At 43.4% G+C, this 16,742-nt stretch overlaps 1 protein-coding gene across 2 annotated transcripts in view; it reads left to right on the forward strand.

The window, feature by feature from the left end:
- Nucleotides 1-16,742, forward strand: part of LOC106580171 (glutamate receptor ionotropic, delta-2) — a 609,807-nt gene that overhangs the window by 571,922 nt on the left and 21,143 nt on the right. For both annotated transcript variants that reach the window (XM_045704300.2, XM_014160933.3), the window contains exon 14: nucleotides 12,644-12,810. In XM_045704300.2, coding sequence (XP_045560256.1) covers nucleotides 12,644-12,810 — 167 coding nt within the window. The remainder of the gene's footprint in view (nucleotides 1-12,643; nucleotides 12,811-16,742) is intronic.

Raw genomic sequence — 16,742 nt, forward strand, 5'->3', positions numbered from 1 at the left:
CATTCTTATTTACAATGACGGCCTATCCCAGACAACACTGGGCCAACTGTTCACCACCCTATGGGACTCCCAATCACAGCTGGATTTGAACCAGAGACTGTAGTGACACCTCTTGTACTGAAATGCAGTGACTAAGACTGCTCCGCCACTCGGGAGCCCAGGTGTTTTAAAGCTCATTTCCTGCAATTCTATGCATTCTTCCATGTCTTATGTGTGTTTATATGATACCAGGGGTCGAAGCCCGACCTGTGGTCTGTATTGATGTATGCATAATAATACAGTTCACACGTAGCATAAGGTAATCAGTCCATCCAGTATGCATAATAATACAGTACACACTCAAAGGCGATTACTAAAATGTGTTTAATTTTGGAGTATAGGCTATTATGTACCAAAGACATATTAAATCAGTTTTGTTTGATGTCTTTCTGCCATGCATAATATGCGGTAGTGTCACGCCCTGACCATAGAGAGCCCTTGGTTCTCTATGGTGTTGTAGGTCAGGGCGTGACTAGGGGGTGTTCTAGTCTTTTCATTTCTATGTTGGTGCTCTTGGTATGGTTCCCAATTAGAGGCAGCTGATTTTCGTTGTCTCTAATTGGGGATCATACTTAAGTTCATACATTGTTCCCAGCTGGGTTGTGGGATATTGTTTGTGTTAGTGTGTTTAGCACTACGGCTTTCACGTTCGTTTTATGTTTGTTTATGGTTTTGGTAGTTTCACTATATAATAAAGTATGTGGAAATCAACTCATGCTGCGCCTTGGTCCGCTCTGTACGACTAACGTGACAGTTTTGGACCTGGGAAGAAATCATGGGAGGATGTGAGACCCTTCCTTGGTGGGAGTCGCAGAGGACTCAGGAAGGACAGCGACGACCCCGGGAACCGCGGCCACAGAAACCCCAAGATTTTTTTTTGGGGGGGGGGGGGCACGAGGGGTGGTCGGCCGAGCCAAGGAGAGAGCCAGAGCCCGCCTGGGAGTCGATGGAGCAGTGTGAGGAGGGATATCAGAGAATGACTTTGGCGAGCAGTATGCTGCAGCGCAGCCGTGCTGAAGAGCGTGACACCAGTCCGGTGCCATCTGTGCCATCTGTGCCAGCTCCCCGCACTCGCCCTGAAAAGCCAGGGACCGTCAGGGAGGCGATGGAGAAGTTGGGGGAGAGAGAGAGGAGAGAGATGTTGGTCAAGTGTGTTCTACTCAACATTCGACCTGAAGAGCCTGTCAGCAGTCTGCATTCACCTTATGGATATCATAAGGTGAATGCACCAATTTGTAAGTCGCTCTGGATAAGAGCGTCTGCTAAATGACGTAAATGTGATGTAAATGGTGAAGTCTGTGCCGGTTTCACGCATCTGGCCTCCAGTGCGCCTCCCCAGTCTGGTACGTCCTGTGCCAGCACTCCATACCCTCCCTGAAGAGCGTGTCACCAGTCCGGTGCTACCTGTATCGGCTCCACGCACCAGGCCTCCAGTGCGCCTCCCCAGTCTGGTACATCCTGTGCCAGCTCCCCGCACTCGCCCTGAAGTGTGCGTCATCAGTCCGGTGAAACCTGTACCGGCTCCACGCACCATTAGGACCTGATGGAGGGACAATAGAGCCTGAGTATCAGGCCATTAGGACCTGATGGAGGGACAATAGAGCCCTGAGTATCAGGCCATTAGGACCTGATGGAGGGACAATAGAGCCTGAGTATCAGGCCATAAGGACCTGATGGTAGTTAGCAAGTTGGGTACTACCAAAGCATGTCCAGAGTGTATAAAAGGAGATTACCGTGACCGTCACGTGGAATTTGACTGCAGTCATGACTCATCACTGCCGGTGTGGCGGTAATAAGGTCACCACAACAGCCCTAGTAGCAGTATCATGTTATGGGCATGCTTTTCATTGGCAGGAACCGTGAAACTGGTCAAGATTGAGGGCAAGATTCATGGAGCTAAATAAAGGGACATTTTAGAGGAAAACCTATTTCAGTCGGCAAGAGACCTGGGACTGGGGCGGAGGTTCACCTTGCAGCAGGTTAATGACCCTAAACAAACAGCCAAAGCTACACTGGAGTGGTTTAAAAACAAGAATCTAAATGTCTTAGAATAGCCCAGTCAAAGCCCAGACCTCAATCTGAATGAAAATCTGTGGCAAAACTTGAAAATTGCTGTTCACCAATGGTCCCCAACCAACTTAACCTAGCTTGAGCAATTTTTCCAAAAAGAATGGGCAAAAATAACAGGATCCAGATGTGCAAAGCTGGTAGAGACTTAACCAAAAAGACTCACAGCTGTAATTGCCGCCAAAAGATGCTTCTATCAAGTATTGACTCAGGGAGGTGAATTTTTGGGACAATTTTTGTTTTTGTTTAATTAACTTTTGTGTCACCCCAAAAAATATTTTGCACCTTCAAAGTGTTAAGTATGCTGTGTAAATCACAATTAAATACACTGCTCAAAAAAATTAAGGGAACACTTAAACAACACAATGTAACTCCAAGTCAATCACACTTCTGTGAAATCAAACTGTCCACTTAGGAAGCAACACTGATTGACAATAAATTTCACATGCTGTTGTGCAAATGGAATAGACAACAGGTGGAAATTATTGGCAATTAGCAAGACACCCCCAATAAAGGAGTGGTTCTGCAGGTGGGGACCACAGACCACTTCTCAGTTCCTATGCTTCCTGGCTGATGTTTTGGTCACTTTTGAATGCTGGCGGTGCTTTCACTCTAGTGGTAGCATGAGACGGAGTCTACAACCCACACAAGTGGCTCAGGTAGTGCAGCTCATCCAGGATGGCACATCAATGCGAGCTGTGGCAAGAAGGTTTGCTGTGTCTGTCAACGTGATGTCCAGAACATGGAGGCGCTACCAGGAGACCGGCCAGTACATCAGGAGATGTGGAGGAGGCCGTAGGAGGGCAACAAGCCAGCAGCAGGACCGCTACCTCCGCCTTTGTGCAAGGAGGAGCAGGAGGAGCACTGCCAGAGCCCTGCAAAATGACCTCCAGCAGGCCACAAATGTGCATGTGTCTGCTCAAACGGTCAGAAACAGACTCCATGAGGGTGGTATGAGGGCCCGACATCCACAGGTGGGGGTTGTGCTTACAGCCCAACACCGTGCAGGACGTTTGGCATTTGTCAGAGAACACCAAGATTGGCAAATTCGCCACTGGCATCCTGTGCTCTTCACAGATGAAAGCAGGTTCACACTGAGCACATGTGACAGACGTGACAGAGTCTGGAGACGCCGTGGAGAACATTTTGCTGCCTGCAACATCCTCCAGCATGACCGGTTTGGTGGTGGGTCAGTCATGGTGTGGGGTGGCATTTCTTTGGGGGGCCGCACAGCCCTCCATGTGCTCGCCAGAGGTAGCCTGACTGCCATTAGGTACCGAGATCCTCAGACCCCTTGTGAGACCATATGCTGGTGCGGTTGGCCCTGGGTTCCTCCTAATGCAAGACAATGCTAGACCTCATGTGGCTGGAGTGTGTCAGCAGTTCCTGCAAGAGGAAGGCATTGATGCTATGGACTGGCCCGCCCATTCCCCAGACCTGAATCCAATTGAGCACATCTGGGACATCATGTCTCGCTCCATCCACCTACGCCACATTGCACCACAGACTGTCCAGGAGTTGGCGGATGCTTTAGTCCAGGTCTGGGAGGAGATCCCTCAGGAGACCATCCGCCACCTCATCAGGAGCATGCCCAGGCATTGTAGGGAGGTCATACAGGCACGTGGAGGCCACACACACTACTGAGCCTCATTTTGACTTGTTTTGAGGACATTACATCAAAGTTGGATCAACCTGTAGTGTGGTTTTCCACTTTAATTTTGAGTGTGACTCCAAATCCAGACCTCCATGGGTGGATAAATTGGATTTCTATTGATTATTTTTGTGTGATTTTGTTGTCAGCACATTCAGCTATGTAAAGAAAAAAGTATTTAATAAGATGATTTCATTCATTCAGATCTAGGATGTGTTATTTTAGTGTTCCCTTTATTTTTTTGAGCAGTGCACATTTTAATTCCAGGTTGTAACACAACAAAATGTGAAAAAGTCCAAGGGGTGTGAATACTTATGCAAGGCACTGCATGTGAGAATGCTCTTCATCAACTACAGCTCAGTGTTCAACAACATAGTGCGCTCAAAGCTTGTCACCACGCTCAGGATCCTGGGACTGAACACCTCCCTCTGCAAGTGGATCCTGGACCTCATAATGGGACGACCCCAGGTGGTGAGAGTAGGCAACCACACCGACACCCTCAATCACGGGGGCCCCCAGGGGTGTATGCTTAGCCCCCTCCTGTAGTCCCTGTTCACCCACGACTGTGTGGCCACACACGACTCCAACTCCATCATTAAGTTTGCTTATGACACAACGGTGGTAAGCCTGATCACCAACAGCGATCAGACAGCCTACAGTTAGGTCAGAGAAATAGCAGTGTGGTGTCAGGACAACAACCTCTCCTTCAATGTCAGCAAGAACAAGGAGATGATCGTGGACTACAGGGAACAGGGGGGTGCATACCCCCATCCACATCAACGGCCCACTGCTGAGAAGGTCAAGAGCTTGAAGTTAGTTCCTCTGTGTCCACATCACTGAGGACTTAACATGGTCCTCTCGCACCAGAACAGCATGAAGAATGCACGACAGTGCTGCTTCTGCCTCAGAACAGAGTGAAGAAGGCACGGCAACGCCGCTTCACTGAGCTCTTCAGTAAGGCCATTCTACTGCCAATGTTTGTCTATGGAGACTGCATGGCTGTGTATAAAATTTTATACACCTGTCAGCAACTGAAATAGCCGAATCCACTAATTTGTACTTGCATTCCCGTGTTTCTATTTTTTTATTATTTTTATTATCTGCATTATTATTATCACTGCATTGTTGGAAAGAAAGGAGAAAGGGGAAAGGGGGATACGTACCTAGTCAGTTGTACAACTGTATGCATTCAACTGAAATGTGTCTTCCGCATTTAACCCAACCCCTCTGAATCAGAGAGGTGCGGGGGCCTGCCTTAAGCGCCCGGGGAACAGTGGGTTAACTTCCTTCCTCAAGGCCAGAACGACGAGCTCTCAAGGTAAGAATTTCACTGTCCTGTTTTACACTTTTATATCATCTGCACATGGCTAATAAACTTTGAAACTTGAGATTCACCTGGTATCGTCACATCCTGCCCATGTTGTCAGTGTCCTGACCCCTCTTGTCAGGAAGTGAAGTCACAGCTGTGTAGGGGCAAACACTGTCACAACACCAGATAATACAGAGGGAGAGAGATAGAGAGATGGGGGGGCGCTGATTCACTGTCAGAGGGCCACCGGCTGCTGCGTCCGAAGTACCTTCACCTATGGTTGTGTCCCAAATGACACCCTATTCCCAATTGGCCCTGGTCAAAAGTAGTGCACTATATAGGGAATAGGCTGCCATTTTGGACGAAACCCATGAGTCTCAAGTATCATTATTAAATCCGAGTGGCGCAGCGGTCTAAGGCACTGCATCTCAGTGCTAGAGGCATCACAACAGACCCTGGTTCAATTCCAGGCTGTATCAGAACCGGCTGTGACTGGGAGTCCCATAGGGTGGCGCACAATTGGCACAGCGTCGTCTGGGTTAGGGTGTGGCTGGGGTAGGCGGTCATTGTAAATAATAAGTTGTTCTTAACTGACTTGCCTAGTTAAATAACAAAAAGTCATGCTTTAGCATGTTTCCACTATCTGTGCTGGTAAACAAAGAGAACAGCTCAACAGTACCAAGTGTGTGGCGTGGCGTGGTGCCGGATCCACTGGTGTGAGCCTATTTGAAAGGTCATGACTCAGTTGTGGTGAGCTGTGTTGCTGAGAGCTGCAGGAGGGAGGGAGAGAGGATGAACATTTGAATCACTTCATAGATGAGACAGGCCTGTTAATGTCGATGAATAGGTGGCCCCACCGGAGCTGTGACTGAAGCCACAGTGTCTGGGCGAGGCACCTCACTCATTGCATGTCGACCGACTGTTTTGATAAAGTTGCCGTCTGTGTCAGGGTGCTGTCATTCTTTTGGAGAGAGGGAGCCCTATGAATTGTCTCAGACATGAAATAGTGATACTGGGGAGAGAGGGAAAGAGGGAGAGAAGAAGAAGATGCTACGCCTCTGGCCCATTCAACTGACGAATGGCTTTAACAAGGGTAAGTCATGCTACCAAAAGTTCCTAACAAAGCATAGGGGGCTCTGTATTTCTTTCCTCGCGTTGATTTGTTTTGTTCAGCACAAGTCGAATATTATGCAATTAACTCTGCAGCGGAGAGAAGATGACAAATGGCGTTTGAGGCTAAGAAACCCCCTTTGAGGAACTAGCAGCAATGCAATTTCATGGCTTGTGCCAAGTAGTGTGTGTTCAAAGTCGACAACGTTGTAATTATGTCACTTTTGCAACGTCTCAGTTGTTTAAGTAATAAAAAAAACATAACGGGTTTATGCAGCGGTTAAACCCTACTTCCTTTGTCAAATCAATAACCAAATCCTCTTAGGTAAAACTCATTGTTGCTCTGCTGTTTGGCTCAGATTATGTGCTCCTGTTCTTTGTTGGGTATTAGAGAGACGACTCAGATCCCTCCCCCACTGTTTAGTGAGATTACTTTTACCTACGTGTTAGCTGAAAAGATCAAAGAAACAATGTAGCGTAAATGCTAAATACATTTCAAGCGTGGTTTTGTGATTAGATGGTGGTGTTAACCTTTTATTCCGATATACATAGATTAAAATTGAGGGGAAGATCATTCCTCGATCAGGGGGTCCGTGGATTGGGAAGAGGAATTTTGAGGTTAGATGATTGTGCAGTTGGATGTTGAATAGCTACCGGGCCCTATTTTGAAATTCAGCACTCTTTGACACACCGGGCTATTGTCCCAATGTTTTCCCTGAAAATAACAGATAAAGACTTTTCCCACCCATCTTCACAATCACAAATGTTCATATCCTCACACACACACCTGTTTCTTAGAGGGAGCTTGATCAAAATAGTGCAGTCCAAATCATTGGATATAAAGTAAACCGTTTCTTTCAGTTCAGAAGTGTCCAACCTCGTTGAATAAAACATTCTGGTAAATTCAAATTAACCCAATATTTTCCCCTGACAAAAGTGTTTCCCTCTGAAAAGCAGGAGGTGACTACCCTGCCAAAAGGAGGTGGGTGGCTTAGGCTGCCATGTTACATTAGCCTTGTGAGGTTCCTGCACCAGGCCCCTTATGTTCCTCTGTCAAATTACTCTGTAAGGGAGAAGAGGCAGCAAGGCATGTTCACCAATCCAGTAATTGTGTTTACTCCGCTCTCCCCAGCATGCACCATACTGTAGCAGGTGGTCCAGTGGGTAGCCTATTTCATGTGAACCCATCCATTGTAACATGATTTCATTTGTAACATGATTTCATTTGTAACATGATTTCATTTGTAACGTGATTTCATTTGTAACATGATTTCATTTGAAACGAACACAATTACATATTTCAAAAGACAAAAGTACATACTTTTGAAACAACTGAGCAGGAAAGAAAGAAAAATGTAAAGATATTTTTTTCATGACAGATCCTATTAGCAAAAGCATTTTAGTTCTAGCCCAGTGAGCTGTCCTGGACTGTTTCTCCAACATCTGTTTCTAATTATTCTGGGTTTTGTTATCAGATCCCCGTCTTTGGAAATTGCTTTGCAGATTTGCATATTGTTGGTGATAGACTATTAATTGCTTTTTATATTTTCCTAAGGAAACAAAGAGAATTAATGACAGCTCAAGGCCAATTAAGGCGAAAAACAAGTGCAGGAGGAGAAGTTGTCACACACAGCATCGGTCTGTCACCGCTGTCACCGTCGAGCACATATGCGGTGGGCGGGAATGCCACCTGTGTGCCAACTGGTGCCCACCACCGCGAGAGAGGTACTGCTGGGAAAGACTATCTCCACTGATCCCAGAGACCAACCATAGTGGAGAATTATCAGAGTAAAAACTCATTGTGGTTTTACCACAAAATGCTTCCTGATTCCTTGAAAACAAACACATGCATAGATGGAGAGAGTGAGAGAGAGAGAGAGAGAGAGAGAGAGAGAGAGAGAGAGAGAGAGAGAGAGAGAGAAAGAGAGAGGGAGTAGGAGGCATCTCAGCAGATGCAGAGAGAGCCTGGAGAGGGAGCTGGAAGGTGGCGAGGGACAGTTGTGAGCTGGCATGTTGAGAGAGGCTTTTAGAGATGAAGCTACATCAGTGCAAACAGAGGGTTGAGCCAGCCGGGAGGGAAGGGAGGGAGGTTGGGAGAGAGATTGTTGGCTCTCTGAAGAGGAGAGAGAAGGGAGCTGTAGTCTGAAAGGTCAGACTGTACCTGAAGAAAAACTTGGTCTGTCTCAGGTAGCCAGACCTTTCTCTGAACTGAGACGACGCTTGACAACACTACCGTAGAAAAAAGTTGTTGCTTGCACCCACATTGTGTAAATCTGCCCTTAAGTCTGACACAGTTTCATGAATCCTCGATTGCAATACCTAGTTGTTAACCTCTGGAACCTTCTACGTTTTTACATTTGAGACCAGACATGAAAAAAAAAACAAAGGACAAGCTCTAACAACCATGTTAGAAATGTAACAACCAAGAGATAAAAACCCTAAATATTAGCCCCTTCAAATGAACTTAAACTGATTGGTAGAAAATACCACTTTATATACAGTATGTGTGAGTTGCAGTCAGTTTTGGAATGGGTGGCTAGTCATGAACTAGTCCTGAACATGTCTATAACTAAAATCATTGTATTTGGTCCAAATCATTTCCTAAGTTATAGACCTCGGCTGAATCTAGCAATGAATGATGTGGCTGTTGAGCAAGTTGAGAAAACTAAACTTCTCGGTGTCACCTTAGACTGTAAATTGTCATGGGCAAGGCTTATTGATTTAATTGTTGTAAAGATGGGGAGCATTTTGTCTGTGATAAAGAGATGCTCAGCATTTTTAACACCACAGTCAACCAAACAATTCCTGCAGTCGCTAGTTTTATCTAATCTTGACTATTTCCCAGTGATATGGTCAACTGCTGCGAAGAAGGAACTAGAGCAGAACGTCTTGCATTTCAATGTACGCAGAGGGCGAATGTCAACAGTACGCATGTCAGTCTCTCTTGGCTCAAAGTAGAGGAGAGATTGACTGCATCAATTCTTGTTTTTGTGAGAAATATGAATGTGTTGAAAATTCCAAATGGTCTGTGTAATGAACTTGCATATAGCTCATACAAACATACTTACCCCACCAGACATGCCACCAGGGGTCTCTTCACAGTCCCCAGGTCCAGAACAAATTCAAGGAAATGTATAGTATTATGTAGAGCCATGATTGCATGGAACTCCCTTCCATCTTATATAGAGCAAACCTGGTTTCAAAAAACAAATAAAGTAACACCTCACAGCACCACGCCTCTCCCCATGCAACCTCATTTTTGTGTGCGTGTACTGATATTGATGTGTAACTGGTAGATGCACACACACACTCTAAAACACATTCTATGCACACCCACACATTATTATTCTTTAGTTGTATTGCTTATTTTCTTTGTGTGTTTTTGGTTGTATTTTTTTATATATACATGCAAATATATAGGTCTGTAATGTCTATGTTAATGTTTTTTAAATATATGTGAATTGTAAAGTCTTTATGTCCATAATGTTTTTTGTTATGTATTGGACCCCAGGAAGACTAGCTGTCATCATTGGCGTCGGCTAATGGGGATCCTAATCAAATAAAATACAAAATAAAAAAGTGTAAGGAAGCAAGATTAAGTGCCCCTATTTGTGTGTGGTTAGTCGTTGAATCTCTTCCCCTTGGTGAACATGTCGTTAAGTGTTTCAGTCTTTTGAAGTCTGCTACAGAACATGAGCTGAACAAGCCACAGAGAAGTCTGTGTCAGAAATGGAACCCTATTCCTTATATAATGAACTACTAAAAATAATGTGCTATATTGGGAATAGGGTTCCATTTGGGATGCATAGGCCTACTATAGCTCCAGCCTGTTCTCCCAATGCCTCTGTCTGGTAGTTGGCAACATGGTAGTTCTTATAAATGAGCAAAATGTTCCAAAAATATTATTAACAGATCTCAAAATAATTTACTGTATGGTAAACACGCAGTTAGCAATCTAAAGCAGTATAGTATGTTCCGAAAGGGAGAGTTCGCCCTTTTGAAAATTATTTTGCTTATGTGTTGGAGTTGATTGTGATTTACAGTATTTAATAACCCCAAACTTGAATTTTTTGGGGGTTTATTGTGGTTTTAATGTTCTGTATTTACTTTTTCTCTATGTATCAGTGTAGGCTACAGTATCTTGTGTTTAAATCCCCACTCCAGTAGAAATCCACTTTTTTCAAGCTGAAAGATGATGGCCAGAGCTTACCCATGATGTTGCACAACAATTTAATAAGTCATCACTTTAGTCAAAGTATGATTATATATGGGCTTGAAGTGACAAATCCGAACTGTCTACTTCGTGCAAATCCGTGTGAATGCGGTGTCTTTTCCTATGATATGAAATACAAATATTTTCAGCCTACGTTTCATTTCAGGGCTAGGTTTTATTTGAATGTTACCACCCACCAGCATGGCATTGTTTATTCATCAAAAACAGCTGCAAAGTTCTTCCTCTTCGTGACTGAGATGAGCCAAACAGCCTTGTATCCACTTTTTACCTGAAAATGATCATAATCCAATGGATCATTTGTCAATTTTCACTTATTTTTGAGCTAGTCTGTATTAAAAAAATATATATATATCCCCCCGTTGCCCCAAGATGAATAGTTTTGGCCACATAAGTTTTGCTTCACTACACACACCACTGCTTTGATTGGGGTAATGTTAGCTGGCAACCGCAAGTGTCTATTCAGATAATGAAAAGGCACCCGCAAAAGAAAATGTAAGGAACTTATAGTTAGTTACATGTCATTTGCAGCATGCATGATCACTAGAAAAGTCATTGTAACCTATCATTTCACTTCCCCTGTGAGAACCATGGGCTGGCTTGGATGCCAGCAACCTACAAAGGTTGCACCATGTCCATTACAATGTAGAAAAACACATATCAGCTATCTTTCAATAGTTATCCATCTTACCTTCTTATTCGTTCTAACTATTTCTATGTCAGAGATAACAATAGATTGTGACATCAAAAATAGGCCAGTGGTTTCCATCTGTGGCGAAGTTTTCCCTAAATCAATGCTTATGGCAAATCCAGCTGACTAATCTTTTGAATACGGTGTAAAAGAAAACCAGCAACAACAGATATCATTAGCTAGCTACATAAGGTTGGCAAGATAACTAGCTAGCTAGCTAAGGTTAACAGGCTAGCTAGCTACACTGACAACTATCAGTGCCGTATTTGTTGATGTTTATCAACTCCACGTGGAAATTCTCATTCCCAATCCTTGAATATGTATAAACAGCCTTTGTCATTCGTTGGAGGTGGAACCTAAATGTGCATTTCATGTCTAGGACAGGAAATTGAAATTGTGGTGGCAACTTCCTCTGGGGGGAGGTCCTTTAAAGTCGCAAAACCAAGGGGATTCATAAAACGTTAGCATTAAACGTTCTGTACACTCATGTTGCAGTAATTACAAATCAGTTTAGAGGCCATCACCTTTTAAATGATGCAACAACAAAAAATGCTCTACAACCAATAACAGAATAACAACAAGCATATATCACGTAAACAACATTAAGCGACACCAGCGTTTTTCTCTGAGCATAGAGGGAGGGAGGCGGAGAGTTGAACAGATGGTAATCATTTTGTGATTATGAATCTAGTGGTTTATTTAGTCATATTTCCGGGAATAAACAATGCTGTGATTAGGATTCACCAGACGCCCTGTGTTTGACGAAAACGGCTTTTAATAATTATCTTGGCACAATTAGAGTCACTGGGCCCTTCTGATTGCCATGGCTCCTCCAGGCAGGCTGCACTCCTCATGGTCCCTTTCTTTTTTCAATGTTTCCACTAGTGTATTTATAGTATTTTTTTTCTTCTTGGAATCACAACAATAAGGCGAAGACTTTGTGGTACCTGCATGGAATTTTGCAACCCTAGCTACTCCCCCCCCCCCCCCTTTTTCCTGTTCTCCTCTGAAATTGATTAAGAATCAATAGGAATCTCAACACTTTCTTCCCTTCGATTGCGCAATAGATGTTGGACATTATTAGAGATAAAAATGGCAATACACACATTTGAAAGTGCATAAAGTGTTCAAATTATATTCCAATTACAGGGTAGGCTAATCACGTATGTCTTTTTGTTTTTCATTTATTCTGTTCAATTGACAGGGACCATTTACAATAAAACAAGAAAAACAATCATGACACTGACTATTACTGGGTAAAATATAAAACTGACCAAAGATCAGTGTCTAGGGGCAACACTTTACCCTACTCCACAATGCCTGCAACAAAATTGTCATGGTTAATGTTCATGTTCAATCATGTTACCATCGCTCGACTGGAGTGTCAAATAATAGCTTGTATAGTGTTATGTGTTTCTATATCTGTTTCTACCTCTAGAAATAGAATTACAATAAAGGGCGTAGCCCATCAGACCACAACAATTTGACTGCACCCTCATTGATACACTCAGTAATTATATTTCTATGTTTCTACTTTTCTCTCAGGTGAAGTACGGGCATTTTGCCTTTGTGTGGGATGTGGCAGTGCTGGAGTATGTGGGTATCAACGATGAGGACTGCTCCTTCTACACTGTGGGGAACAAGGCACCAGACCGGGGCTACGGCATCGCCCTGCAGCACGGCAGTCCATACAGGGACATCTTCTCCCAGAGGTACGTTGAACATTTAAGGCTTTATAAGTGCTAATACATGCTTAGAACAAGTAATATAATATATGCTATTTATTCAACAGGTTTATCCAAAGCGACTTACAGTAATGCATGCATATATTTTTTGTATGGGTGGCCCCAGAGGGAATCGAACCAACAAACCATGCTGTAAACAGTGCCATGCTCTACCGACTGAGCCACACAGAGCTGCAAAAAGTGTTAATACAGTACACTATTCAGTGTACAAGCAGCAGGCAATACAGTGTGCATACATACAGGCTACCCTAACTACACCATTGCCACATCTACAGTGTGAGAAGGATTTAGTCGTTTCTGTTTTTGAAGTCAACTGCTGTATGGACTTTCAGTGAAATGTCACCTTTGTTCAGTGGACTGGAGTTTGTCCAAGTCAATTTGTGAAAGGACATTTGTGAAAGGACATCAAATGTTGTGATGGAATTATAGGTGGTTGATAGTTTGACAAAGTGCACCAAGACAAAATGCTAAATCACTTGTCTATCAGAAATGACCTTAAATATGACTGACAAGGGAATCTAGTAAAGCTCAATCATTATGACATGCTCAAGTGCCCCACCCACCTGTAATGATGTGCTACTGCACTTGTTTTTGATTTCTATACACACGAAGAGTGGATCCTTCATGCCGTCAAGAGGCAGATGCAAGCTGAATTTGTATTTAGAATGAACAAGTGTATATGTGTGTGTGTGTGTGTGTGTGTGCGTGCGTGTGTTTGTGTGCATGTGTATGTCCGTGCATGTGGGTGGGCATCTGGTGCTCCTGTGTGTGCGTGTGTGTATGAGTCTCAGCGTGTGATTCAGTATTTCTGTTTATTCTATTTGCACCTCTTTGTCTACTGATGCACACAACTGCAGAATATTCCCACTAATGGTGGTTGTTAAAGTAAACAAGTTATTAATTGACAGTCCTATTTAATTCCTTGTCATTACTTCCAGGACATTGTCAGGCTCTTGGGGAGCGCTTTCCAAACTCATTTTAAAATAAACCAGTTTACTAAAAGTGTTCCCTATGGTTCCCAAACAATGCAAGGGAAATTACTGAGACAAAATTGTTTTGGAAACATGACTTCTTCTGACTTTTTGGATTACACAAGTCAATGAAGCACAACAATGAAATGATGGAGAAATTGTATTTGTCTCCCAGCAGTGGCTGGGAGACAAATGTTTCACTCTCCATGGTGTTCCCCACTATCATCACAGGCTTGGAGAGTAACTGATTACATGTAATCTGTAACTGTAATCCATTACGCTACCAGCTAAAATATTGTAATTAGATTAGATACTTTTGAAAAACTAGATGATTACCTCTTCTTTTTACTTTTAAATTCATAAAGGTTGTTTGCGAGAAAAATAATACATTAAGACACCTTTCTGTTTTCTTAATAACATAAAATTCATAGTTGAAAAAAGGCGCAAGTTTAAGTTTGTTCCACCTGAGCAAGTCAGACCACAAGTCAGAGACCACTATGATGACACAACAAATGTGTTTGAGGGATCCGTTATGTCTTCTAATGCCTCTTAAAAAGTCATCCAAAAGTAAGTGAAGGTAATCAGATTATGTTACAAAATTTGGGTAATGCAAAATGTACGTTACTGATTAGGGATATACTGATCATCAGTATTCATTATCAAACTGTGCCAACATTCCCTCAACTATTGCTATTTGAAGGCATGGAATAGCATGGGGTTGATATTGCGTTTGAATAAAAACACGGATATCTCTAAGGGTTTCGTTGGCCTTGTCAATCAGAATTTCAAGTCCTGAAAGACAACAGAGACAAAACATAGCCAAGCTATCAATGGTCAGTCAAATAGCCAGCGGTTTTGTGTGTAATTAGAGTGGGAGCCTGTGCAAGTACACAGTGTATTTTGTTGGTCTCCAGTCAACTCACAAAATATTTTACCGTTTACAGTTCCCAGTGTATTAATATTAAAAAGAATTGATCTGCTTTAACATTGTGGAAAGAGAGAGGGTGTATGTGTGTGCGTGTGTGGGGTGGGGTGGGGGTGGGGGGGGGTTCTGCGTACATGTGTGCGTACGTGCTTGCGCGTGTGTGTGTGTCTCGAGGACAGTTTTTCGTTGATAGAGTACTGCCATTACATGACTCATCCCAAATACAACTTGTTGTTCACCTTGATACAATCAAACAACCCAGAAGAAACAGTTCCAAGAAAGAAGTCATATTTTCCACTTACTGGAGAGAGTGTGAGTCACTGTGCCACCGTACAATGATGTGTATATATAGTGTGCTGGTAATGATGACTGAGTTGATCATCCAGATATAGTGTAGACAGAGTCAGAATGCTGCAGTTTTTAGGAATTCGATGAAAACTACTGATTTCAGGTGAGAACCCTATGAGCCTTGCACTTAAATAGCAGCAGCATGCACACACAGCCACACAAACATACATACAGTGCATTCGGAAAGTATTCAGACCTCTTGACTTTTTCCACTTTTTGTTACGTTATAGCCTTGTTCTAAAATTGATTAAATCATGTTTTTCCTCATCATTCTACACACAATACCCCATAATGACAAAACAAAACAGGTTTTTAGAAATTTTAGCTAATTTATAAATGTTTTAAAACTGAAATATGACATTTACATAAGTATTCACACCCTTTACTCAGTACTTTGTTGAAGCACCTTTGGCAATGATTACAGCATCAAGTCTTCTTAGGTATTACACTACAAGCTTGGCACACCTGTATTTTAGGAGTTTCTCCCATTCTTCTCTGCAGATCCTCTCAAGCTCTGTCAGGTTGGATGGAGAGCGTCGCTGCACAGCTATTTTCAGGACTCTCCCGAGATGTTCAATCGGTTTCAAGTCTGGGCTCTGGGACATTCAGAGACTTGTCCCGAAGCCACTCCTGCGTTGTTGTGGCTGTGTGCTTAGGGTCGTTGTTCTGTTGGAAGGTGAATCTTCGCCCCAGTCTGAGGTCCTAAGCACTCTGGAGCAGGTTTTCATCAAGGATCTCTCTGTACTTTACTCTGTTCATCTTTGTCTCGATCCTGACTAGTCTCCCAGTCCCTGCCGCTGAAAAACATCCCACAGCATGATGCTGCCACCACCATACTTCACCGTAGGGATGGTGCCAGGTTTCGTCCAGACATGACGCTTGGCATTCAGGCTAAAGAGTTAAATCTTGGTTTCATCAGACCAGGGAATCTTGCTTTTCATGGTCTGACAGGTGGCTTTTGGCAAACTCCAAGCGGGCTGTCATGTGCCTTTTACAGAGGAGTGGCTTCCGTCTGGCCGCTCTACCATAAAGGCCTGATTGGTGGAGTGCTGCAGAGATGGTTGTCCTTCTGGAAGGTTCTCCCATCTCCACAGAGGAACTCTGGAGCTCTGTTAGTGACCATCGGGTTCTTTGTCACCTCCCTGACCAAGGCCCTTCTCCCCCGACTGCTCAGTTTGGCCGGGCGGCCTGCTCTAGGAAGAGTCTTTGTGGTTCGAAACTTCTTCCATTTAAGAATAATGGAGGCCACTGTGTTCTTGGGGACTTTCAATGCTGCAGAAATGTTTTGGTACCTTTCCCCAGATCTGTGCCTCGGCACAATCCTGTCTCGGAGTTCTACAGACAAGTCCTTCGACCTCATGGTTTGGTTCACTGTCAACTGTGGGACCTTTTTATATAGACAGGTGTGTGCCTTTCCAAATCATGTCCAATCAATTGAATTTACCACAGGTGGACTCCAATCAAGTTTTAGAAACATCTCAAGGAGGATCAATGGCAACAGGATGCACCTGAGCTCAATTTCGAGTCTCATAGCAAAGGGTCTGAATACTTACGTAAATAAGGTATTTCTGTTTTTGCAAAAATGTCTAAAAACCTGTTTTCACTTTGTCATTATGGGGTATTGTGTGTAGATTGCTGAGGATAATCTTTTTTAA

Source organism: Salmo salar, chromosome 20, assembly GCF_965601325.2.
Source record: "Salmo salar chromosome 20, fSalSal1, whole genome shotgun sequence".
In the NCBI taxonomy this organism is placed as follows: domain Eukaryota; kingdom Metazoa; phylum Chordata; class Actinopteri; order Salmoniformes; family Salmonidae; genus Salmo; species Salmo salar.